The 26176-nt window shown below is 49.2% G+C and overlaps 1 protein-coding gene across 1 annotated transcript; it reads right to left on the bottom strand.

Moving 5' to 3' along the window:
- Positions 1-15616: 15616 nt before the first annotated feature.
- MFNG (MFNG O-fucosylpeptide 3-beta-N-acetylglucosaminyltransferase) lies at positions 15617-25923 on the bottom strand. The gene is made up of 8 exons (XM_008495908.2): positions 25059-25923; positions 21310-21358; positions 20691-20793; positions 20442-20595; positions 19910-19995; positions 17250-17415; positions 16617-16702; positions 15617-15799 (listed from the first exon to the last, which is right to left on the bottom strand). The coding sequence occupies exons 1-8, from the start codon at positions 25404-25406 to the stop codon at positions 15733-15735; spliced, it is 1059 nt and encodes a 352-aa protein (XP_008494130.2). The 5' UTR covers positions 25407-25923; the 3' UTR covers positions 15617-15732.
- Positions 25924-26176: the final 253 nt, after the last annotated feature.

Genomic DNA, 26176 nt, shown 5'->3' with positions numbered 1-26176 from the left:
TCCCTGCACAAGGAGGAACAGCCAAAGGAACCTAGCACCATGTGCTCACATCCCAAGAGGTATCAGGATGTGTTTCATGATTCCTTGGAGCTTTTTCCTGCCTTGTCACAGGGCTCTCCAGCAATATAGCCTGGCTGGGGAAGGCAGGTTCCTCAGAGGAGAAATGCTAGAGTTAATGGAGATGGACAGCTAGGATGTTATGCCAGCAGCTCCCTTGAACTCATGTGAATCCTTTCTCTCTCCACCTGCCCCTGTGCAAGGATCAGAGTCTGGCCTTGAAGATGGCCAGAATGCATCAAACTATCAGAAGGCAAGGGCCTTTGTAAAGATCAAGGAGTGGGATGGGAAAGGAAAGGAAGGAAGATGGGGAAAGCAGGAGAGAGAGGTTTACTGGAGGTCTGTCCCAGCAAGAAAGAGGAGGGCAGCAAGTCAATCTTATCCACTTTCTCTGATCTTTTAATCTCTTGCTTTTTAATCTTTCACATCAGGAATGAGGCACATCATTATGAGTAGAAGAAATCCCAGTTGGAAGGGAGATGGGGATGGTGAAGGAGACAGAAAGGTCTAATTTCTAGGTCTTCTGCCTTGTTCCCTTTCTCTACATCTTTCTCTCCTCCTTCTTTTTTCCTCTGTTTACAAGCAGTCATATAGTGACTTGACCAACACAGAAACACAACAGAGGCCTCAGTACCTGGAGAAAGGGCAGTGCCACGGCCTCTGAGAGATGCAGGTTGAGCTGTCCCATAGTGACAGCCTGTGGTGGCACAGAGACGCAAGGCTCAGTGCCTCAACTTGTCTTGAAAGGCTCTTTCAAGCCAGACATGAACAGCAAACTTTTCCAGCAAGGTCAAAGACAGAGTGACCTGAAGAAGCCAGCCCACCTCTCACCAAGAGAGTAGAGACAAGTTGACCTGTTGGCACTGACTGCCTCATCCCACAGCCTCAGGCTGGGTGCTCCACATCTCAGCTTCCCCCATCTGTCCAGTCCTGTGGATAATAATCCTTACCTCAGAGGGTGATTTCGAGAGGTTAATGAATTAACATTTGTAAAAGCTTTAGATAAAGGGCTAAGGATTATTACTGTTGTCATGCATGGAAACAGCTCCTAACAAGCATTTCCCACCTCCTCCCTCCTTCGAGCCTGGGGGATCATCTGACACAGATCCCACTACATAGGAACTCCCCCAGAGATGGAATTACAAAGAGTAATGGTAAGAGCTGCAGGCTGCTGGAGACACTAATTGGGGGAACACAAATTGAGGGGTACCCTATCAGCCAGCAGCCCAGGCCAGGCTGTGGGGCTGAGAGCCTCTCCACTCACTCTCTAACCAAGAGTGACAGGTCCATCCCACTCCCATCAAAGTTCAGCAGAAAATTGGCTGCTGATTCCTGGCTATTGCAAGCCAGCCCCTCCTCTTGCCCTTTCGAGGCTGTCGACTGAACTGAGTGTTGCACAAGATACATTTGCTTTAAGGAAAGCTTAATCCCAAAAGGAAACTTCTGTGCTTCTGGCTGAGGGAAAGATTCAGAAGCAACTCAGGCTGACACTCCCTAGGCAAAGGCAAAGGATAGCTGGGATGAGATTTTTGTATCTTAAAATTTGGGCAAAATGTTTTCCAGGCTGGGGATGGGAAGTAATTCAAAGCAGGATTCTGAATGTTATGCATCTCTCCCTTACACACAAGGATAACCTCAAGAGAGAAAAGCCCTCCCTAACTTGCCTACTATAAATACACCAAACCACTTAAAATGACTACGTTTAAAGGGAGCTGGTAATTTGATAGTGGTCTCCACTTAATTAGATTAGGTTCTTCTTGAACTCAAGGGCTGCAAGCAGCTGATCCTCTTTTCTTTCTCAGTATTATCCTGTCAGCTGCCATGCTGATGTGACCATCAAGCCTCCCTCTGTGCTTGGTCCCCATGGGATGCTGACCAGGAAACCCTGGGGGACCAAGAGCTCTTGCCTGGCTGTAACCCCGCAGAGCCTTTAAATACATGCCCCTAAATCTGCACTGAAGTCCCCACTTGATGGAGCAGGGGCAAAGTGTTGTCTCAGTCAGGGTGAAGCTTCAGAGCCTGCCCTACAAACCAGGGACCAGAGAATGCATCAGGGACAAGCTTTGTGCTGAGACAACAGTTCTCATCCAAGGATCAAGCAGTGCTCTTCTTCCTAGCTTTCTTTGCTGTATTCACATGTCTTTTGCCATCACTTTCCAAAACACATACATCCCTGGCAAGAAAAAATGTAAACTGGAGTATAGCAATGAGTTAGAAAGTCATGAAGAGACCAAGACCAACCAATTTTTGGCCGAGATGATTGGCTGAGGACATTTGCAGAACCACAGGTGAATACACATTTCCACAAATCGCATACTAATGAAGTGGGAATGGACAGGTTAATGGCAAATCATGCCATCACTGATCACTGCAGATGGTGTCCACCTGTGCTCTTGGCATCTGGATCACCAACCCTACCATGAACCACAACTGTACCACACACTGCAGAGCTCCAGAATGCAGTGCCCTGCCTGGGCTGCCCAGCACTGCTGGAAATAAACCGTGCTGCACACATCTTGGTGGCAAGGTTTTTCAGTCATATCTAGGGTAAAAATGATAATACTGACAGTATTGTGTGGGAATTTTTACTTTAGCTAAGGAAGTAGCAAACAGTATGGTGAGCATCCCCTGCAATAAGAGAGGACAGCACTGCCTTGGTCTTCTCATCAGAAGGCTGGAGCAGACATTAACAAACCATACAAATAGCCAGAAGGGTTTTTAAATTATCTTGTTCTCCTGATTTCTCACTTGAGGGGCAAATAAATGACCTGTTTGTAGGTTACTGGGGCTATCTGGTAGAGACCTTAGCCTGAACATTGATAAGACATTGATAAGAAAGTCACCTGGAAGGGAGTAATGAAGTTTTTCTGGTTTCAGGGTAGGGGACAAAGTTGAGTTACTCTTGAGAGCCAAGACCACTGCAAGTGTTGGTCTCCCCAGAGCTTCATCCAGTTCTCTCTCTTTCATTCCAGTTTAATTGTGACACTGCTCTTGAACTGCTGGACTGGACAGGGCTGTACTGGACTGACATCCTTCCTACCCAGTCCCTTCAGTCTCTGCTCGGTGAGCTTTATTCTGTCCCTATAGGGCTGTATTCTGCACAAGTTGCCCCCTACACAAAACATTCCCAGATTTGAAGAATTCAGTTTCCCAAAACTTTTGCTATTCATCAACAATGGTGGAAGTTGACTTTTGCAACAGACAATTTGCTCTTCAATATTTTCCTAATTAATAATAAAATCTATGTCAGGTTGTTTTGTTGTAGTTTTTGGGTTGTGGGGGTTTTTTTCTTTTTTTTTTTTAATCCTCTATCTCTTTGTTATTTATTCGTTTCGATTTTTTTATCTTACCTCGTTAATGTAGTGGTGATTTAGATGCAGTTTCCTCTCTCTGCTGCACTTAATGAGTCGTCAGCTTTATTCACTCTCACCCGCATCCTCATGGGAGCATGCTTTGATTTTCTAGTGGGTGCATGAAAACACAGATTAAAGCAATTAGACAGAAATAATCTTAGGGAAAGGGGAGAGAGATCCAGAGCGCCTAATTATACCATTTTAATCAAGACACAATTATGCAGAGACTTTTATAGATTATAAATTAACCAAACTCCAAAGGCAGAAAAAATATCATTTTAAATATGGTTCATTATGCTTGTTGTTTCTGCCTTGTGATCTCTCCCAAACTGGACTTCAGAGTTCATTTAGAAGTTCTGGATGGCGTTTTGCAGAAAACACGCTCAGGAGACCCACCTTGCAATGACCAGGGTCTGGAAATGGCCTCTGGGAGAAGGTAGGGAACTGCATTTCTCACTCACTGATCTCTCCAGTCCTTTCTCAGTGAACCGAGTAAGTGCACCTGATGGTAGGACAGGCTTGACTGAAGACCTCCAGCTGCCTGCATGGGCCAGGAAAGAAAAGACCCTGTTTAGAAGCCTGGGTTTTGCTCTACCCTAACAGGCTACACCAAGCTGCCAGCGAAGGACTGTGGGTACTGTAGTCTAAAGAAGCAATTTCCCAAGCTACAAACATTCCAATTAGAAACACAGTGAGTAGGCAAACAAAACACATCAGGCTGGATGTGTTTTCTTCTGAACCCTGGAGGAACTTAAGCCAGCTGCTCCAGATTTATAGCTGCTCCAGATTTATTGCAGCGAAGACGCAAGGCGCTCAGGCTCTCCGAGCACGTAGCAAGGTGCTCTGCTCCTGCCACCTCTGCAGAGGAGCCAGGGAGACTTCCCTGCCCCCCAAGAGCTCCAAGGAATCCAGGTTTCCCACATAGCTGTCATGATACTTTAGGATGGGGAAGGTGTCCAGAGCTTAAGCAGCTTTCAGGCACCTCTGATTTTATAGCTGCATCCCAGTGATGTCCGTGGGGCATCATGCTGCTCCCTTTTGCTGTGAGCACAGCTTTAGTGATCCCTCCTGCACTGGCATGTGGCACCCCTGGAGCTGTTTGCAAAGAACTCCCAGGTGTTAAGGAAGCAGGAGAGGGCTTGATGCAGCCATCCTCAGCTTCCTGTGGGGTTTGCCAGCAAGTCTCTTGAAAGGCTTTGCTGAGCCGAGGCCTACACAAATCTCTTCTCCAGAAGAGTCTGCTGCCAGGCACCTCTCACGAGAATGTTTTAGCCCATCAGGGCTTCATTTGGTCCCTCTCCATTGCCATGGCCACCAAATGCCATGAGCAGCAGTGCTGAAATGGTTTTGGGCCTCTCCATAAAGGTCCTCTCCTCTGCCAAGGCACCAGCCTCGACTATCATCCATCTTCAAGCCAATCCTGGTGACACTCATGGAGGTTGCCTGCAAGGTGAGGACAGCTGGGATATGCCTAGAGCTGGTCTGTCTGAGTGACAGGGACATCACCAGGACAGGCAGATGGGAAAGGAACGTGCCAGCATTAGACATCAGGGACTGATGGGAACGCTGCTTTTGAGCCTGAGGCTCAGTGGTCCTTCCAAGGACTTCACCTCAGAGGGGGACACCCAGGGCTGTATGAACTTCATCCACCATCAGTGTCTGAGCAGTGGGACTGCTGTGACCTGATGGAGGCAGATCCGGCTGGCAGGGAGATTCCTGGGACACCTCTCCCTTGCAGCTTCCTCACCCATGTTCTTCTTCCCCTTCCCAGTGAAGGAAGCAGGGCCTTCATCCCCGGTGTATCCCACAGCAGGGCTGTAGGGCTTTGGGGGTGGCCCCGTTCCCCAACTGAGGGCTCGGTCCAGTGGGTGAGCGGTGGTACCGCAGTGCCCTCTGCTGGCCCCATTTCTGGACTAGTTGGACTGTCCAAGCCTTGCACACCCCAAGGACCCCCCCAGAAAGGTGAGTCTCAGCTTGCTCTTGCCAGACCTTGACAGCCCCGATATGATGGGCATTGCTCCAGCTGCAATACGAGCCAGCCCAGAAGCAGCACAGAGTCCAGTCATTGCTTGGTGACAGCCTCAGGGGAGCCAGGGTGATGGGGTGGCCAAGACAGAAAAGATTGTTAGTCAGTTTGGCTCTGTGTATGTGGGTGGGTGAGTGTGAGGTGCAGGCATTGCTCTCACCCCTACCCAGTGTTGATCTAGAGGTGTGACATGGATTCACAGGGGGTTTTTTTGATACATACCCAGTTCTACAGGAGGAGACATCCACCACCTGCTCCTTTGCTCCAAGAGGAAAGAAAATAAAGGCGGTGGTGAAAGGGGTTAAGGAGGAGCACAGTCTCTCCCTTGAGGCTTGGTGCCATTCAGATGGCTGACCCTGGGATGGGAGAGGATGGTCTGGACACTTCAAGAGGGTTATCATATAGGTTCTTTCTAACCTAAGTGATCTGATGATTTCACAGAGCTGGTGCAAGACATCCTGGCCATTCACCTGCCCTGTGAGCCTCTCATCACAATGCTATGTGCACACCTTCATTCTCCATCCTGAATTTTCCCCCAGAGCTCCCTGTGTTTTGACAGTCCAAATCTGCCGTAGTGAAACCAGCATAGAAGGCTGGGTTCATTCTGCCTGGACCCAGGACACCCAGGTTCAGACCTGCCAGTGGATTGTGCTTAGTGATATCCCAAGACTGTGCACACAGAGTGAGGGGCAGAGGTCCCTGAGAATCTCTGCTGATTTACACCAGTAGAAAACACTGACCCTGGGCTCCAGAACTACAGAGCTGACCCTTCTATTGGTATCAGCAGAGAAAGAGAGAGTGAGATTACAGCCTGAGGGGCTCAGGTCCTTCTGTGGAGCTGGTCACTTTGTGCTACAGTATCTAAGTCATTCAAGCAGGCAGAACACTGACCTGACAGATACGATGTGAGCTAATTAGCAGTGCTCTCTTCAGGCTCCTTCCAAGCTCAAGTGCTGCAGAAATGCAGAATATCAGGCCTAGTTACTGTTCAGTTTTTAGTTGGCAAGAGGTACTGGAAACTGGATTAGCCAGAGAGATGACTTGGGTTTGAGACTGGGGTGCTGTATTTGGGGGCCTAAGGAAGGAGAGATGCAGTGAGGTGCTGGACATGCCAGTACTGGGGCGGAGGGGCCTGGTGGAGCAGTGACGAGTCCCAGTTGAGTCCTCTAATAGTCCTGAAGAGAAATTTCCTCTCATGTGTCATGGGTAAGCAGCTGAGCCCTTCGAGCATTTCCATCAGGAGCTGCCTTTTGTAAATGTTATAAAACAGTAACAGAAAAAAACCAGCAACCGCCAACAAAATAAGCAAACAAACAAAAAAACCCAACATATGCAAGGCAAACAGTTTGTTTTTAAGGGAGCAAACAAAGGTTTCCTACAGCCCCAGCAAATGGAACAGGGCTGTGTCCTCCAATTCCAGTATCTGGAACTGCCTAGACATGCAGTTCAAGCATAGGAGTGACACAAGGTGTTGCCACCCTTGCTGGGGGTTGGTTTTGGTGTTGAAAGGCCACGCATGAGAGCTCTCTGCCAGTGAAGGAGCTATGAATGGATTTTGTTCTTCAGTGACCTTGGTCAAAGTAATGTAAAAAGTAAACAGCAACTGAGGTGGAGCAAGAGCTTTACTCTCCCTCAGCTTTTCACTAAACACTGATGAAACCACTGCCCTTTCTCCCCCTCGGACAGTTATCTAAATGTCGAGCCACAAACAATGCAGAGCCAGCCTCTGCTCCTATTAACCCAAAGTGCTGGGAGAACCACAGGCCAGAAAAATTTTGTCTGGTAAAAACGTAAATATCACTTTACAGAGGACAACTCCACTTTGACAGAAAATCCATTGCCTCTTCCTAATGGTTTGTGAACTCTTCTGTATGCCATGCTGCGTGGCTTGGTGAGCAAGCAAAGTGGAACACAAGTGCTGTTTTTCCAGACCCATTTATCTACTCCAGCTGCTGCAGTCCATTTACCTGTGGATGGGCCTGTCACTGCCACGAGGGTTCCTGTTTCAAAAGGCACATAAGAAAAGTGAAAGTTAGCCAAGATCTCCTTCCTTTCTCCTCACTAATCAAATCCAGATGCCTAAGGTGTTGGCAGGGATCCCACTCACCATCATCCCCTGGCTAAGTCCCAGCCAAAGTAGTGTCAGTCTGGGAGTTGCCTGGGGTCCTACAAATGAAAATTATTTTCTACAAATGAAAATGAGATCCCATTATCCCAAACTGAATCACTTCCACGTAGCACCAGGGACCAGAGCCTGTTTTCTTGCCCGCTAGGTACCAAATCCAACCAACCAAGTCAATGCACATTACTGGTGTCCTGCAGGTGCATCTCAGGGTTTGTAAAGGTCCCAGAGGGAAGCCAGGGATAATTCCTGTGCCACCCAGGCTGGACTCTGAGGAAAAGAGTGGAAAGAGAGTAATCTACACTGGATTTCCGAGAAGTGCCCTGACTACAGCTTTGTGTGAGCTGCTGCTTTCCCTCCAGGTCTCCTTGGCCTTCTTGCCACCCAGCAGCCAGAGACTCCAACTCTCTTCCAGGCTGCCTTTAGCTTTAACTCCTTCTCTGTGATTGCCTCCTTCCTCCACCATTCTGGAAGTTTCTCCTTATATCAGCTAGATGGCAAGGGGCAGTGTGTGAACCCAGTAACTCCCTTGAAGAAGATGCAAAGCTCCATCAGCTGTAGCATGGTCCACTCCTTCCCTCAGCCTTTCCCCCCCCTCCCCCCAAAAAAAAAAAAAAGCATCTACCAGATATTTTGGTACCTGACCTCAACATGCAGAACTCCAGAAAAGAAAGCAGTGAAATACATACATTTGGGGACAGTGGAGACACAAAGTGTAATGTGGAGATGCAGAGCTGCAGAAAGTGAGCAGGTGAAATGATATTCACTGATATTCACAGAGAGCTGGCTATAAGGAAAGAAAAGAGAAGGGATATATATAAGGAAATATAGAGAGAAGGAAGGGCACAGATGCAAAGAAAGAGAACAGAGGGCAGAGAAGGGGGTAGTCAGACAGGGAGAAAGGGAGATCTGGAGGGATTGCCTGATGTCAAATCTGATAGAAAAGAGGATTTATCTGCAAAAAATAACCCAGATCTAAGCCACAGCTTCAGAGCAGCTGCATGCAGAGCCACAGCACTATGTATTCCTTCCTAAGCAAGAGCAAAAAAAGGCCTGGTGCTGGTTCCAAGCCAAAGAAAGATCCTGTCATACCAGGAGGCTGCCTGCCAGGCTGGACCAAGACAAAAGGAAGAAAAGGGAAGGAAATACAAGGCAAGGCAGAGGAAGGCAGGATGAGGAAAAGAGGAGAAAGCATGGCAAGATAGAGGACCGCAATGAAAGGCAGGAGAAGGGAAGGCAAGGCAAAGGAGGAGAAGTCAGAGAAAGGCAGGAAAAGTCAAGAGAAGTCAGGGAAAGGAAAAAGCAGGGGAAGGGAGGGAAAGACAGGGGTATGCAGGGGAAGGGAAGGAGTTGGGGGGGGGGACAAGCAGGGCAGCAAGAGGCGGTTTGGCGGGTCCGTCCCTGTCCATGGTGCTGATCGGATCTCACCGCCCCCCGGCCCGGCAGCCCCCGCCCCTCCCACCAGTGCCGCAGGGGACACTGCGGCGACTTCGGTTGCAGGAGCGGTGCGTGCCCGGGAGTCAGCAAAGAGAGGGGGAATGAAGCACACACACGCTCGATTAGATATTTGGCAACTAGATTCCTTGCCTGTGTTGCCCCCGGTGTGCTGCCTGGGTGGTCTCTGTCCTCATTGCTGCTGGATCCCAGGCTCTCAGCATCCCTGCTGGAAGTGGAGAGATTGAGATGGGAGGATGGACTCGGCTGTCCCTTAATCTGTCCAGACTGTGTGACCAGGAATTGGCAGTCACACAAGTGCTGTGTGCGCTGGAAGCTTCTGGTGAGAAGATGGTGAGGGTCAGGCCATGATGGATAAGGGTTAGGGTTAGCTTTGAGGCTAACAGAAGGCATAGTCTGAAAAAGTGGTGTTAAAACTCTGGTCCACCCAAAGGGTGGGCAGGTGCTTTGTCTCCAAAGCAGCTCAAGCCCCTGTTGTGGACTGCCAGATCATTTTGCAAGATCAAATGGATGAAAAGGAGAGCCTCCTCTGTTCTCAGCTCTAGTATGTATCTCTGCCTCTTTCCAAACACATCCTGGCCTCACCAGGCCATTTTTGTTCCAGAGAATTGCAAATCATCTGCTTTGCAGAGGAGAAAGCAGTGCCCAATAGTCTGACAGAGTTGCTCCATGGGCATCTACAATCTGGTTTTAGCACAGCGCTGCAGTACAAACTTATGTTTCAAACATCAACCTGGTACCAATGCTTTGTTACTAGCAACCTGGTTTTCCAATCTGATGACAATAGTCTGGATCAGATCAACGTGTTTTAAGAGCCAGTTGGAAAAACATCTGACAGAAGGAGTGTAAGGTGGCCAGCCCTGCTGCAGGACTAGATAATCTCCCAATAGCTCAATAACATCATGTTCTTAACTCTCTGACCACGACCAAGTCAGAGGGCAAGCTCTCCAATTACACAACCCCCTGTGCTATCAGACCAGTAACAACACAAACGCTTCTTTCCAGCACTGAAATCTTGCTCACACTTGACATGTAGCAGGAGTCCCCAGTGATTTCTGCAACAACCATAGAACAGCAAACACAACTTCATAATCACCACTCTCCAGGTCACCATGGAAGGCAAAATGCCCTTCACAGAGGCAGAGGTAGGTAGCAGCTGAGCCACAGCTTTCCTGTCAGCAGATCAGGGACCCACATTTCATGGGGATGCAATGCCTGCCAGCATGCCAGCCCCATCTTTTGGGATGACTGAAGCAAGGAAAATGTATGAGGAAGAGTAAGAATATAACAGCACAGTCCAAGACCAGCTGAGATGAACCTTCCTAGTGCCATCTCCCCCACTTCTGTTCTCCTCAGCCGTGCTGTGCCCAGCAGCTTGCTGGCTAAGTAGCTGTCCCCTTTCTGTGGACCAGTGTCACGTGTCTAAGTGGAACATTATTCTCCAGTTCTAGGAAATTGGATTAAGGGTCAGAGAATACCGACTGTTATTTACCTTTGATTAAAACCAGCCCTCCTCCCTTCCAGGCTGGAGAGGCCAACGTTGGTGCTATTTACTCTGCTGCCAAACCTGTATTTCAGTCCCTGCCCTGCAGCACTCAATAAAAAATGATGTGTAGAGAGGGATGTGCAGCAGGCAAGCAGGCAGGGCTGTGTAGGTGGGAGTGATTATCCAGGCCACTACGTCCAGTTTGTTTCTTTTGCAGACAGGCTCTGGGCCCTCAAGTACAGGGGTGCTGGAAGTGCCTGCCCCTGTGGCTTGCAGCACTGACAGGGATCCAGACAGGAAGATCCCAAGCAAACTCTTTTTGCCCCTGTGCCTGTCTCTGGTTCTCTCCCCTCATCACATCCCCACTTTTCAGGCAGGTCTCCTTTTCTTTACCTCCTTCTTTATCTCTCAGCCTCCACGTTCACCTTCCTCTGCCTCCTCCTAGCCCCTCCCCTGACCTCCCTGCTTCCTCTTCAAACCTTTTCCTCATTTCTGCTCCCTGTCCTTCTCACCCTCTCCCCCCAACCTCCATTTCTCATTACCCTCATTCTCCTCCTTCCCTCTCCCCCACCCTCCAAGCCGCTATTCCAGGACAATAGAGCAGATGGCAGACTGCTTAGTTTATATGTCCCTTTGGAAAATCAGTTCAGCTGTTGATTCTGTGAGTTTTTCTAAAAACAGACACCATCCAACACTAGCTGAATGCTGGGGGAAAGGGAGGGGGGTAGCAGGGGCCCTGCTCTCCCTACCAGCTGCACCAAGACCTCGTCTGCCAGCAATCCACACTATGCCTTTGGGAAACAGGTGTGTTCAAGAACGGGGCGGGAAGTGTTCTTCCCTGCACACTGGATAAAACACCAACAGAAGCAGAGAGAGTTTGGCCAACTTCTGCAGTCAGCTTGGGTCCAGCCAAAGCTGATGCTAATGTGGGGAAGGGGGAGGCAGTGAGGAAGGGACAGAGTCTTTTCAGCACACCCATCCTGCTCACTGCCCAATTCTGCTGCTTCTCTGGGTGTTCATGGAAGCCAAGATATGTGTAATCTCTCCAGGCAGAAGATACACAGCACAGAGTAGAGGTTGATGCTCTTTCTAAGTCCCACATCTCTTTCTGTGCTACCGGGGCAGTCATGAGTGAGAAGCCACAGGCCAGCATTGAGTGTTTCTGTCTGTGGTAATGCATCCTCTTCAGTAGAGCCATAAGCCCAGCAGTATTTAGGACAAAAGAAAGTCACAGTTAGTATGAGATCCCATCTCTGGCACCAGGTGCTAGCAAGTGCCCTAAGGAAGAAGAGCAGGATGATCCATGCCTCTCTGTGCCCATACAGTTACCAAATGAAGGAGTCAGGTGCCCTCCTTCACCTTTGCATCCACTCCAGAAGAATGCCCAGGTGTGTACAACCCTGGTGGCCAGTGTTGCAAAAGGACAAGCCAGCTATCTGGCAGGGCTTTTCAGGGATTGAAAACAAAAGAAATTAAACTAAATGAAATTAATTAAATGCCCTGACCACAAAAACATCCAGAGCTGGGAGTATGGGCAACACCCCTTTTCCCACTGTTGCTGTTCCCAAACAGCACTTTCAAGGAACAGCTGAGATTCCACTGCCCTCCTCCAATGACACACTTGGTGGTTTCTTTCCTCCCAGTCTCCTTCCTTCCTGTTCCTATTTCTCACCTTTCGGCTTCTTTTTAATAAACTGCTTGTCTTTTGAAGGCTGTGTCTTCAGCAAGAGGCCTGAGGTGAGGGCTGAAGGCTGTAATCTCAGTATGAGTTGGGCCAATCCACAGTGGTTTAGCAAACTCTTTTTCTTTGGCAGCAGAGTTGTTAAGAGGAGTTGGCACCGGGGACAGAAGCATTGTCTAGCATTGCTACTCTCCTGTCTTCCCTTCAAGCCTTTAGCAACAACTGCAGTTTCCCACCTATTTCAGCTAACTTCTCTTTTCCCCCTAAAGAAAGGATTGTCATTTGCATTTTTTTTGCACTGTCAAATAAGGGGTTCCTTATAAAAATTCTTCCCAGCTAAGGGGAAAGCAGAGAAAGGATATTGTTAACATGAAAGACTCACTCAATGCTTTACATTCCAAATCCTGTAGCTCCTTTTTTCCCCCCTCCTTCTCCTTTTTCTCTATCTTCAGTACACAGTTTAACCATCATTAATGGTATTGGTTGCTATGGTGCTGGGCAGGTGGAGGTCTCTCTACTTGAAACCTTGAGCTACACTTAATGTTGTACAACAGCAGGGTCATGCCAACAAATTTGACCCCATTTTTCCCAGTAAAATAAAAAGAGCACTTCTCTCATCTGTTCTTGGGACAGGGGTTTTTTGTTTGTTTTTTTTCCCCTTGCAATGAGAAGAGGGAGTGTAAGAGAGAGAGGAGAGGGAGATTAAAAGAAATTAAAAAAAAAAAGTTAAAAGGGAAAAAAAATAGACCCAGTGGAACCTTTCCAAAAAGTTTAACAGTTACATCAGAAAACCATGAAGGAGAATAAAAAAAGACAGTTCTCTGAAAAGTTTCACGTGAGGTTGTTTCTCATTTTCCCAAGCAGCTAAACATTTTAATAAACTAGGAAAATGAGACTGTAAAACCACAACATCTGACAGCAAGCCCCAGGGGCAGGAACCATTCCTGAAACTAATTTTAACTCGGGTTTTAACGTTGATCAGATTTCATGTGGTGAATGTCCCCTTAAGCTGTCTCTCTGTTCTTAGAGAAAACCTGGTTTCTTTTGTCGACTCTGAGAAGCTATTTTCTTTCCAGCACATTGTCATCACAGGCATAACAAGACTTTTCTGTCGTTCATCTCTACGGCCCAAGAGATGCCCAGCCCCAGACATCTTCTCCTCTGTTCTCAGCTTCCTTATAAGACAAGACATTTCCTGCAGAGCAGAGCTTAATTGCTTCAGCAACAAATCCCAACCTGAAACCGATCCTCATGCAGCCACTCAAGGCCTCAACCCATTTCACATCTGATCTTCAGCCATGCAAAAGGCACCAGCCCAGGCCAGTTCAGACCAGGATCCAAAGCAGGCTTCCAGTTTCTCTGCCTTGCTTTTCCCCATGGAAAGGAGCTCACTCTAGCAGTTCCTTCTCCATCTCTGGGCACATGAATTGTATTTTGCTTGTATTAACACCAGGGCATCTGCAGACAGGATAGGCTTTTTAGCTCAAAGACTGGATTAACAAAGCAAGTGGGAGTCTGAATGGGGGAAAAAGAACACAACCAGTGTTGATTTCACTTGAAGACTCATTTCTCCTCACAGAAGCATTCTGCATCTTCAAACCAAACCATTTGCCTGGTGGGGCAGACCTTCTTCATGCCACACTTGTCTTCCAATGCCAGGTCTTTCTGGTCCACATGGTCCCTAGGTTCATGTTGCTGTGTGAGCCAAGTGCTTTGCATGACTCAGGAATGGTCACTGGCATAAGTTAGCCGCTGTCCCTGCTCAGGATGAGTTTCCAGGTCAAAGGCATGTTGTACAGAGGAAGCAAGCCGGGTTTTCTGCTGCTTCACAAGCTGGTTGGATGCCAGGATGAATGACCAGGCTGGAAAAAAAAAAGTTCTACAGGCTCCTGTTTTCTGCTTCTCCGGAAATTAAAGTGCTCATTCATTTCTACATTCCCCTTTGCAGTGGTAAAAGGTCTTTCTGACAGTTTTCCTTTATGTCTGTTGTGCAGAAGGCTCTGGAGCTGGGGGCAGGGGGGGTATGTGGAGGCGAGAGGGTGGCTAGTTTTTCAAAATGGTAGAGGCACAGAGATAGCTGCCCATGGCTCTTCCAGCCCACCAGTAGCAGGCTTAGTCACATCAGCAGCATCAAAGCTGAGCAGCTCTTTGGAGAGAGGGCATTTGTCCTTTCATCTGGAGATTACAGGGATCTTTCACAGATCCCAGCAGTGTGTTTTGAAAGGCACTTTAAATGAGAAATACCTGTTTGGCAGCAGCTGCCAGTTAAAACAGCCTCTGTGCCTTCCAGTCTTCCCTGCCATGCTCTCCCCCTGCTGCGTAACTGTGTGTAGAAGGACAAATGGTACCAAAGTCCCCTCCTCAGCAAACAGAACTGCCCAGCTTTCATGACAGGCTCTGCACTGAGAAAAGGAGTCTTCGCAAACATGCCAGAAACTTGTAACCTATTTGGTTCTGCTCTTCCCCCCCTGTTGCACTCAGCAGGGACAGCAGGAAGGCAGAAAGCTGCTCTTAGCATCTGGAGAAAAGAAATGCCAAGATAAAAAGCTCTTTGCCTTGCTGTTTCCATTCCTTCATGACTTAATTTTTTTCGTCAGGGCACAGAGAAGATTATAAAGCTGTAACCTTTAATCCGCTCCTGAGCACTCCTTCTCCATCTCTTTCTTTCTCCTCTCTTTCAGCCAGTCCTAATCCTTTATGTCTCCCCCCTCACAGGTAGAAGTTGGATTCTCATCTCAGACGACAGGTTGGTAATTAGGGCAAGAGATTATCCTGACCCCATATCAAGAAAGTAAAAAGAGAGGAATAATGCAGAACCATAGACGATCAAGCCTTCAGTGTTCAGTGCAAGGAACCATCCTCATCCAACTCTATCTCCTCCTGACTCCCCCACCCCACACCTTCTCTCTTCCTTGGTAGAATGGGATTCCTTATTCTTTGTATTTCTTGCCCATCTGCCCTCTGCCAGACAGAGTATGTGTGCTTTTCTATCACTCATACAGCACAGAAATGGTCACATTTTCCATCTGTATAGAACTTGACTAAGCAGAGACCCAGCCAACGGGGATGTGGCTGGGAAGAGTGCCCAGTGGGGAAAGCACAAGCAGGTATAGAGGATGAGGGCCTGCTCAAAGAGGCTGGAGCCATGACATCAGCCATCCCCACTTGGGCAGGGATTGCCCATACCCAGGGAGCTCGAAGTCCAGCAAGATAAATCCATAGTAAGGAGCAGCAGCAAGTCCCCATCTCTGCCCAGATGCCTAGTAGTCATTACCCATTCCTTGATCTGCTCAAAGAAGGCATAGTGCTCACATTCCTTGCACTTATCCCACCACAGACAGGAACCCCATCCATGTGTCCAGCCTATCTTATCCATCTTAATCACAGATCTTGTCTCTTGTCCTGTGTCACTGGCCCTCAGCAAAGATGAAAAAAGCCAACACATGGCCCCACAACCACCACGGAAAAGGTTGAGAGCATCAAGTGTCCCATCCCCTACATGTACAAGGTGAATGGATGTCACCAGGACCCACTGCAGTTGAGAATGAGGCATCACCAGCCAACAGCCTGCAAGCACCAGGAGGTGTCGGGATAGAGATGACAGTGGAGTGATCGAAACCTGCTGGGAGGAAAGCAAAGGGAGGTCAGGTGTCAGTTTTTACACCAGCACACGGCTGGAGAATGGAAGACATCCCTCTTATGGCCCATCCCACATCAGGCCTCCATCCTGTCCTATAGACCTCAAGATGTCTTTTTTCAGCAAAGCTAAGCAGTCAAACACTCTTCCAACACCTGAATAATCCAGCTCTGGTCCATGTAGCCCAAGCCCATGGTGACCACAGGAAGGGAGATGGGCACTGCACCAGCTGCCACTACATTATTCTGCTGATGGGTCTTTTCATTGCCTGTGTGCTTCCCACCCCTGCTATCTCCATCCAGAAGCCTCCTACCCATGCTCGGCAAATAACAACTTTAGTTTTTTTTTCACTCAAAGCAGAAAAAGTAAATCAAAGAGCACTTTTGTTTGCAGTCAGCCTGAAGTGAGCCTTTTTCTTTTTTTCCCCTCCAGTTTTCTCAGCAAAACAAAAATGAAAAAGCAAGCAGAATTTCCTTTCCTGAGTTTAAAAGAACATTTCTGATCCTCTCCCTGAGGTAAAAGGTTAGCTTGTTCAGTCTCAAAGTGTGAAATAAACCGCAATACTTTTGGCTCAGAAACTGTCCAAATAAAATATTCTGATACTCCTTTTCTTCCCACTCATCCAAAAAAGGTTTGCAATTCTGGTAAGCTTTCACAAACAGCTTACTGCTGGTGTGCCCCTCACCCAGTAAGCTGTGTGACTGCAGGGCTTATGTCCCTCACTCTGGACCTTCTGCCTCCCAGCCCACTGCCTGAGGGCTCACACCACACTGACACCCAGAGAACCCATGCCCCGTACCTTGAGGGATCCTCTTGGGGTGAGAAGGGGCCCCTGAGTTCAATAACATTGAGCTTGTTCTCAAAGACACCGTAGCTGAGGGTCACCTGCAAAAAGGTGTGGTGAAAAAGGAGCAGAGAGGATGAGGTGAGTTCAAGAGCAAAGAACTTGCTGTGGGTGATGGAAGCTCCCATTCTGCTTCCTTCTCTGCTGGCTTGGCCTCCGCCTTCCATGTTTCTCCTGCCTTCCTTCCCATTATGGTACACCCTGCTAGTCCTCTGCCTCTCCAAGCCTACACCTCTTGTTATCTCCTCACACAAGGCCAACATGGCTCCATAACAAAGTGCCTTACCCAGTCAATCATCATTTCTGCTTGTCCTTGTGTCATGTTCCCCCAGGGACGCCCTCAATTCTCCCATCAGTGCCCATACATGTGTCTCTACCACTGACCCCAGGGGCTCTGTGAGTGGCATCTGTGCTGCAAGCAACATCTGCTCCTTATGTCAAAGAAGCATTTGACAGGAAAGCCTCCCCAAAAGAGGAAATGATTGATTCAGTCCACATCAGTGCCACCAACAGAGCAATGTGCCCATAAGCTCCCCTCCACTTCTCCTTCCTCACACACCTCCCTCTTGCTCCATTTCCCCTCCTTGCCTGTTGTGTGAGCCGAGAGTGGGGGATGAGCTGCAGGTTCTCCAGGTGGGAATGGAAGAGAGTGTTGGGCAGCAGCTTCCCACCGACTTTGCACTCAATGATGTAACCCACGGTGCAGTCGTCTGGCAGGCGGATGAGCTCTGAAGTGCTCAGGAAGTTCCTGCCACTGGAAGAAAGTAAGATTGCATAGGTTGAAACAAGGGTTGGGGTGGGTGTAGGCATCCACTTGGGTGAGAGATTAAGAGGGGATTTCACTGAAAACCAGGGTAAAACCCAGAACAAGGCAAGGAATCCCTAAATTCCACCTGCAAAGATTTGCATATGTGTTTGCTCTTTCACCATTCCCAGCCATGCTGTCCCAACTCCCTGGTGTGGTCGCCAGCACATATACAGCTCCTCAGTCAGCTTATGCAGAGAGCTTGCAGACTTTGCTGAGTCACTTCTCCACCTCTTTGGTGAGCTGCACTGAGCCTCTGAGGAATCCAACAAGCCAGCACATGAGAACCAGTGGGACCACACAGCCAACACAAGAAGGAATAATCATAGAGTCATAGAATTGGTTTGGTTGGAAAAGACCTTTAAGATCATCAAGTCCAACCATTAAACCAGCATTGCCAAGTCCACCACTAAACCATGTCCCTGAGCACCACATATACACAGCTTTTAAATACTTCCAGGGATGGTGACTCCACCGCTTCCCTGGGCAGCCTCTTCCAGTGCTTGACAACCCCTTCAGTGATGAAATTGTTACTAATATCCAATCTAAACCTTCCCTGGCACAACTTGAGTCCATTTCCTCTTGTCCTATCACTTGTAACTTGGGAGAAGAGATCAGCCCCTACCTCACTACAACCTCCTGTCAGGTAGTTGTAAAGAGTGCTAAGGTCTCACCTCAGCCTCCTTTCCTCCAAACTGAACAACCCCAGTTCCCTCAGACACTCCTCTCAAGAGTGCTCTAGATCCTTCACCTTCATCATTACCCTTCTCTGGACTCCCTCCAGCACCTCAATGTCCTACTTGAAGTGAGGGGCCCAGAGCTGAACACAGTGCTACAAATGCAGCCTCACCAGCGCTGAGTAAGGGGGACAATCACTGCCCTGGTCCTGCTGGCCACACTGTTCCTGATACAAGCTGGGGTGGTGTTGGCCTTCTTGGTCACCTGGACACACTGTGCCTTATATTCAGCCAGCTGTTGACCAGAAAACATCAGAAACAGGATAGTTTCCTGCAGCTGGACGAATCCATCTATGGATCCACTGTAACACAGCACTGTGCACTTGTCCATCCTTTGATAAGAGACTAAACCCAGTTTTAAGTTTCTTGTAACTGGAATTAGCCACACAGCGTGATGTACAGTCTACTATGACACGCCCTGGCTTCTTCAAATGTGTTTTAAGCATTTTAAGACTGCAGTGGCAGACTTTATGCCAGGCTAGGTGTTCTCTATCCATGCCACTTTCATTTTACCCTAGATCACAGATCATCCTCCAGTCTTGGTCTACCATAAAATATACATCATGGACTTCAGCTAAACCAGCCGACTGGTGTGGATCTAATCTATCTTTCTGGGCATGCACAGGTCTGGTTAAGGCTGGCAAAGACATTTCCTATCAGTGTGCATACATATAGTCTGTGATATAACCCAGGGCATCATGGAAAACATCATCCTGTCTTAGGTTGGACTAACGCAAGACCACAGGGCCTACCTCTGTGCTCCATGCACCCAGCTGTTGCAAGACGAACCTCTTTTAGGACACGGCACTCTGAGGTCCAACAGGTGTTCCAGCAGAAGTGCACAAATAGTGCTCTGAGTCTCTTGCCCTCAGGACTGGTCAGCCTGGCTCAGTACTACTCTGGATTCAACTAAGCTCTCCACTGGCTTGCTCAGGAGTGAGCTGAGCCTGTGCTTCAAGCCTCACCCTTTATTGGCCGCCCCCTAATCCTGCTCATGCACAGTTGGGGCCCACCCTAATCAGGCACAGGTGGGCTTAACACAAGCTCATGCCCACTACCTGGTAATTAGTGGGACCTGGTTGCCTCATTTCACTACATCAAGCTGAGGAAAAGACAGTGGCCACTGTAAGAAGATAAAGAGACTCAGGAGTTGGGCAGTGGGAAACTAACCCAGGAGGGAGGTAGAGAAGGATGGAAAGAGGCACATTAAGGGCGCAGAAAACAGGCAGGCAGGGAAATCACTTCAGAAAAAAGTGTGAAGAAGCTGAAAGGGATGGGAAGGAGTGTGGGGGAACAACCAAGAACTTAAAAAAGTTGAGGAGAGTGGAGTATGTCATCCTGTGATTGTTCAAGGCCAGGTTGGATGGGGCTTGGAGCAACCTGGTCTAGTGGGAGGTGTCCCTGCATATGGCAGGGGAGTTGGAACTAGTTGGTCTTTAAGGTCCTTTTCAACCCAAACCATTCTATGATTCTGTTTGCTGACATGCCTGCTCTTGTCTCTTTTTAATCAGGTGGCAGACCCATCAACTACGTCCTTCTTCCAGGCCCATGTGCTTGCAGCTGTGTAGCATGCAGCCCTCTGCACCCTTGCAAACACTCCTGCAAACACCACATCTATAAAATCAGACCTGATACTGCCAGGAATTAGCATGGGACCATGTTCTTCATCCCCAAAGGGCCCCATACTCAGCAGCTGCACAGCTCACCTGGCCCATGGCACCATCTTGGTTGCCAGCTTGTGGCTGATGCAGAATCCAGCCCCTCCAGTGGCAAACCAGAAGCGCACAGATTTCTGGAGAGAAACAGCAGAGAAAAAACAATGGCAGGGGTTCATATGATACCAAACTCCCTGAGATGGGAATGCTGGAAATCCAGCTTTGATGCCAGGATAAATACACCAGAACCCAAACTGCTGCCCAGAAGAAGGACTTGCCAGTGGTACAGCCTGGATTTTGACCTCCTCATACTCAGAGTGGCCAAGTTCCCACTGGCAGCAGCAGGTGCTTATCTCCTGGCAGACAAAGGCACCCAAAGGCACAGCAGAGATGTAGACTCTTCCCCTAGGTAGCTCAGGTTGAGTCAACATCTTCAACCACATCCAGAGAAGACTGGCAAGTTTACAGCTGTTGCCTGTTGCTCCTGGGACCTGTCTGTCCATGGGGGAGCTACATCTATGGCCAATGATGCAGAACACTAAAACCAACCCACTGGTCCTTGCACCACCACTATAGGTTGTACCGTCTGGTTGTTTGGCAGCGTTTCAGAGGCCCAAATGGGTCGATTGAGGCTGGGTTTCCCCAGGTAAACGTCCCATGTTGCAGAGTAGGAGGACAAGAGCTTCAGGAGGGCCCTAGGATTCAGGTAGTTGTCGTCATCCAAATGGCAAAACCAGCTGGGAGGAGATGAGAACAAAGACACGAGAGATCTGCAGTAAGGAGGGTGCCTCTTCCTTTCAGAGGGACCCCCCCCTCAGCAGCCCTCCCTCACCTCCGTCCACTGGCCAGGAAGGCGTCGAACTCAGCGGCCATCTTGCAGGAGAGGGCCTGGTGGCTGTGCTCAGCAGAGCAGTTGGTGAAGATGGCATGGTTGCCTGCCAGGAGAGACAAAGCTGTGGCTCAGGCCAGACCACTTCACACTGTCACAGGGAGGACCTCTTGGCAGGAGGAAAGGGGTTTATTCACAACCAACCTCCTCACACTCCCCAAAACAGGCAGCTGAGCCCATGGTAACATGGGCTCCATCTTCCCCTCTACCCAAAGATGAAACCTGGATAAAGCCAAGCATCTTGGCCAAGAGTAGGGCACCTACCAACCACCCTTTCACCCTGCCCACTGCCAGCCAGTGTAAGGACTGAAGGTCTCTCTCATGGAATGTTTCCATCCATGGATGCTTTAAAGCAGAGAGCACCAGTCGGCTGCTTTCCTTGGGCTATGCCAACAAAAACCACTGCAGCTTGGGGTCCTCCCAGAGGATATGGAAAGAGGTGTGCTTCAAGAGGCAGGGCTGGCTCAGGAGACTCAGCCTTCATCCTGGACCCTCTCCCAAGGTCGTGGCACTTCAGAGGCTGAAGGCCTGGGTGAGGTGATGATATAAGACAGATTGTTACCCATTCTCCTTTTCAGGGCATCATCTTCTTCATCAGTGAAGACGTAGGTCTGGGGAAATGAGGAAAGGAGGTTACTCTCAGGGCTGGAGCTGGTGCTGTTCCTGACCACCCATACCTGTCTGGACACACCCAACATGGTCACCCCACTCCATCCTCTGCTGCTGTGCCCCCCTCCCACACAGCCACCAAGCAGAGGGATGGCCAAACTCCCCCCTCCTGCATGGCACAATCATCGGTGCTTCTGTGGCTTCACTTCCCCTTCCCCCTACTTTGTGAACAGGGAAAAGGGGACCCATGACACAGAGCGAGGGGCTGAGGGAGCACTGGCTTGGGTGTCAGTAGTAGGAAAAGGAAAGTGCTGTGGTTGAATGATGTTCTTGTTAGGAGAACATCTGTTTGTGTGTTAAGTGTGCACAGCCCCCTGCTGCTTCCCGCCTCCTCCTCCTCCTCTTCCTTCGCCCCCAGGCCTCTCTAATCCCCCTCTCTGCCATTATGTGGCACATCTCCCCCTCTTCAGCGCCAGGCAGGGATCAGGGCTGGTGGAGAAAAGCTTCCCTCAGGCAGAAAATGAGCTTTCACGAAATGAAAAAGGAGTCGCGAGCCACAAACAGTCTTTCCACCAGCTGCCCACAGGCTGGTTAAACACAGCACCTGGGCAGGGACAAAAGGGAGAAGGCAGGCAGGCAACAGCTCCTGGAGCCATCACTGGTCCCCAAAGGCTCTGACAAAGAGTTCCTGCATCTCCTCACAAACACCCAGCACTTGGGGGATATGCCCCCTCATCAGGAGGATGTGGCAATAGAAATGTTCTGTGCATGAAAAGAAGGCAGTGAAGGACCCTCAGAGACCACCTGGCTGTGGAGAAGACAGCAAGATGCTTTCATGATCTCAAATGTGCAAGCTACAGTAGCTCAGCAAATAATCCTTCCAACAGCTGAACTGCAGCAACAGGCCATGAAAACACATTCCTACCTCACCAGGAAAGGCTTTTAGTTAAAACTACTTCCAAGGTGATCATGGGACAAGAAGTAATTATCTAAGTCTCAAGTAAAGGAGTCGCTCTGGGTCAGGAGACCGTAGCACAGCCTTCAGGCAAGGTAGGGATTGTCAGTGGCATGGGATTTCCCTCTCCAGCATCTCAGAGACAGAAATTTCCATTATGACAAATATTTCATCTTCAGGAAAAAATTCTGAGACTACTGAAACTTTCTGACGTTTTCAAAAACACAAGAAATGCTGTTGCTGGAAATGACTTGCCTACTGACATAACACTGACTAGAAATCATGTATTTAATAAACACCACATCTGATTGACTTCAAATAGGAATCTTTTCTCAGATTTCTAATCATGAAAATATTCAAAGGCTTCCACTCTCTTCTTAATGCATGGTGTGAAATTATTTTTTTTAAACACCCATGTTTCTGTCTACTCCCAATGGAGTCCAACATGGAGGACTTTTATTTTGGCTCCTGTACAGTCTGTCCTAGCCATAAAAACCACAGCTGCTTCTGCCTCCTGTTACTGTCACCTACACCTGACCTGTGAGGTCTGGGTTGCTTCCTCTGGGAGGACACCATGCAGATAATAAGCTCTGAAACCAGGCTCAGCATCAGCAGCACTGCCAGATACTAAAATTTCCTCACTATCCACCTGCAGAGAAAGACCCACTGTAGCAGTCTCCAGACCTGAGTGATGGCAAGCGAAAGAGTGGGTCAGCCCTTGGAGAGGGCAGTCTCTGCACATCAGGGCTTCTGGGACCTGGATGTCTCCAAAACTGGTTTTTGAAGCCTATGACTCTCCATAAAAGGCTCAGTATTAGGAGGTCTGGTGCCCTGTTCCTGCCCCCAAAACAATTAAATGTCCTTTTCAAATTGAGAGGTCTCTTTAATTTTTTTTTGCTAAAAGAGGCTTTGAGATTGTCAATTTTTCAAAACTAACCCTTTTCCCTACCTCCAAAAAAACCCTTATGGGAGCATTATATTAAAAAAAAAATAAAAAATAAAATAAAATTTAAAAAAGGCTTTTGAATTTCATGTACTTCTCTTTACCTCCCTCCCTGCCTCCTGTGCCCTGCCCTCAAGGCCATTTAGTAAAGAAACCAGAAGAAAAACATGGAAAATTGAGGCAGGGGGAGGGAAACACCGAGTTTGCGACAAAAAATTGCTAACAATGAAAAAACACTGTTTAGAAATGACTGATGCTCCTGCTCTACCTTTCCTTCCTATTTTCCTGCTCAGTCTGTGAAGTTTAGCTAGAGGCTGGCAGCAGCATGGAAAATTCAATACCTCTTCCCAGGTTTTGGACATCATTTGCCTGCCAAACAGAGACGGTTAGACGAGTCTGGGGAACTGGTATCTAATTCCTGTCACCAGCAGAATGGCCAGGCATCTGTTTCTCAAACACAGGAGGAGGGAAAGGTGAGCTGCTCCTTAAAAGCCCACTCCAAAAACCCACTCTCATGACAATATGGCAGTGACAGTGCAGCCATGCGGTTGGGTTCAGTTCCTCCAAAGAGTTTCTGGGATGAGGTCAGAGGAAGAGGAGAAGTGTGTCTGAAGGAGGAAGCAGCACATGTCACTCACTGAGAGGGACGGGAGAGGAAGCTTGCTCAAAATAGGACACAGCTTCCTGTGAGGGCTGCAGCAGACCAAACAGTTGCAGCACCATGGAGTGGAAAACCACCCTTACGCAGAAAACCCTGCATTGCTTCAAGCACCCTCCTACCCAATACCTCCACCCCCAGCTCCCTTCCTCACTGAGGACTGAAATTGTCTTCTAGGCAGCCATCACACATGAGTGAAGGCAAAATCAAAAAATCCTTTAGGGGCAGCCAAAAGATTTCTTCTTTCTTGAGGAGCAGCTCTGCGAGGGATGGAGAGAAGTACCCGGGCTCCAGGGAGAACTTCTGCCCACCAGTAAGCCAAGTCTGCACAGCACCACCAACGTGGTGCCCCACATCAGTTCCTCTAAAAGGAAGGAAACTCTCCAAAATCGGCTTTAGCAAAGGGTGAAAATATCAGACACCCAGATGAAAAAAAAAAACCAAAAATTTAAAAAGTCAAATCACTTCAAGATCATGAGCATGGGGCAGGGGGGAAACTGCCCAAGAAAGCAAGGCATAGATTGTGCTGATGATGTCAGATATTTTTTCGGGACACCACTGATGGTACTTGGGAACAATCAGGGCTGCAAACACTCCTCCTGCACTGATACCCTGCCTGCTGCACCACACCATCCCAGTGTGAAGGGTGCCCAGGCACAAAGCAGGAATCCTGATGGAGGGCCGGGGGCGGTAACGCAGCTCAAAACCTTGCACTAGGAGGTAGGAAACCACCATTACATACAGACCCTGGACACTTCTTGCCACAGCCTGGTGTGGCCCAGGCAGTCTGCAACCCCTTTTGAGACTGAATTTAAAAAGGGAAATTTAATCCTCTCCACCTCAAGCTGCAAAAGTCAAGCTTAGAGGCAAGTGATGCCTGCTAAGAGCACTTGTTCTCCCAGTCTCCATGGGAAGGGCCCACATAAACCCTTCATCCTCTTTGCCAGCCTTTCCCATGAGGCAGCTGCCAGAGAAACATTTTGCTATAAAGCAAGATTTCAACATGAACAGAAGAGTGAATTAGGGAAAGTGAGGCAAAGTATTGGGTAGGACTACAGTGCCCAGTCTCCCCTTCCACTGGTCTTTATGCCCCACAACCAAGCTGTTACCAAACAACCCCTCTCTAGCTCAAATCCACATGCTCACCTGCTCTCTTGCTCGAGATATCCACGTGTCCAGAAGCAGCTCCATCCTGCTCTGGTGAAATCTCTTGGTTGTCTTCACAGCTATAAAAATGTCCCCAAGGGTCAGGCTTCCCTCAGTCCTGTATCCCTCTGGAGGATTGACTTGTAGGTCCTTCTGCCCTCTGCCACGGCCTCCCGTGACATCCTCTGGGCTTACATTGCTCCGTTGCCCTGGCTTCTCCCACATTCCCCCCCTGAGCCTTGGATACCAAGATGTTTCCTGAGCCCCACGGTGCCGCACAGAGAGGAAAGCCACGCTGACAAGGAAGATTGTGGCTCCAGAGAGACCACGGATGAGCCAGCGGCCCATGGCTCCCAACTCATTCACCTGCTGCAGCCAGTATCCTGTCAGGAAAAGGATGAGCTCTCCTCAAACCTCCACGTGTTGCTGTCCACCCTCCTCAAAGCCTCCAGTGGGGCAGGACAAGACGATGACGAGGTCGGATTAAGATGTGGCCAAGGAATAGGGTGGGTGAAGACCCAAAAGCCAAAGAGGCAGCAGCCTCAGAGGACAGTGGTGAAGTGGGGGGAATATTCACAGAGCCAGAAGGCTCGATGGCCCAGCGAGGCAGGGACACGTGATGGGAAAATGCTCCAAGGCGACTTGCAGGTGGCTGGCAAAGCCTGCCAGGAAGAAGGCGAGCATCCCCACTCGCAGAGGAGATGCCGAGGATCCCAGGCTGAGGGTCGAGGGTGCAGCAAAAGGGATCAGAGCCATCGGTGGGAAGCCTGGACCGAAAGCATCGGTTCCTCAGAAGCCACCAGCCCGCAGATCCAAGGCAGGGGCTGCGGGGAGGAGGAGAGGGGCTGGCGTAGGGCTGCAGGGCAGGGGCTGTGTGCCACGCGTGTGGCGAGACTGCCTCCCCACCTGCTCCCTCACGGCAGCTGCCCCTCGCTCCCTGCCAGCCCCAGACCCGGCCCCGGCCCCGGTCCCGCCTCCGGACTTGGGGCGGGGCGCCAACCCCGGGGGAGGAAGAGGATGGAGGAGGGTGGGCGGTGAGGAGAGGGGTGCTGGGCATCTGGCAGTGGGTTTGACTCATCTGTGCATGGTCAGGCTGAGATATCTCTGTGGTGACGAGC

The sequence above is a fragment of the Calypte anna genome, chromosome 1 (assembly GCF_003957555.1).
Source record: "Calypte anna isolate BGI_N300 chromosome 1, bCalAnn1_v1.p, whole genome shotgun sequence".
Lineage (NCBI taxonomy): Eukaryota > Metazoa > Chordata > Aves > Apodiformes > Trochilidae > Calypte > Calypte anna.
Note: the sequence above shows the minus strand (reverse complement) of the source record. Positions and strands in the feature narration are given on the sequence as shown.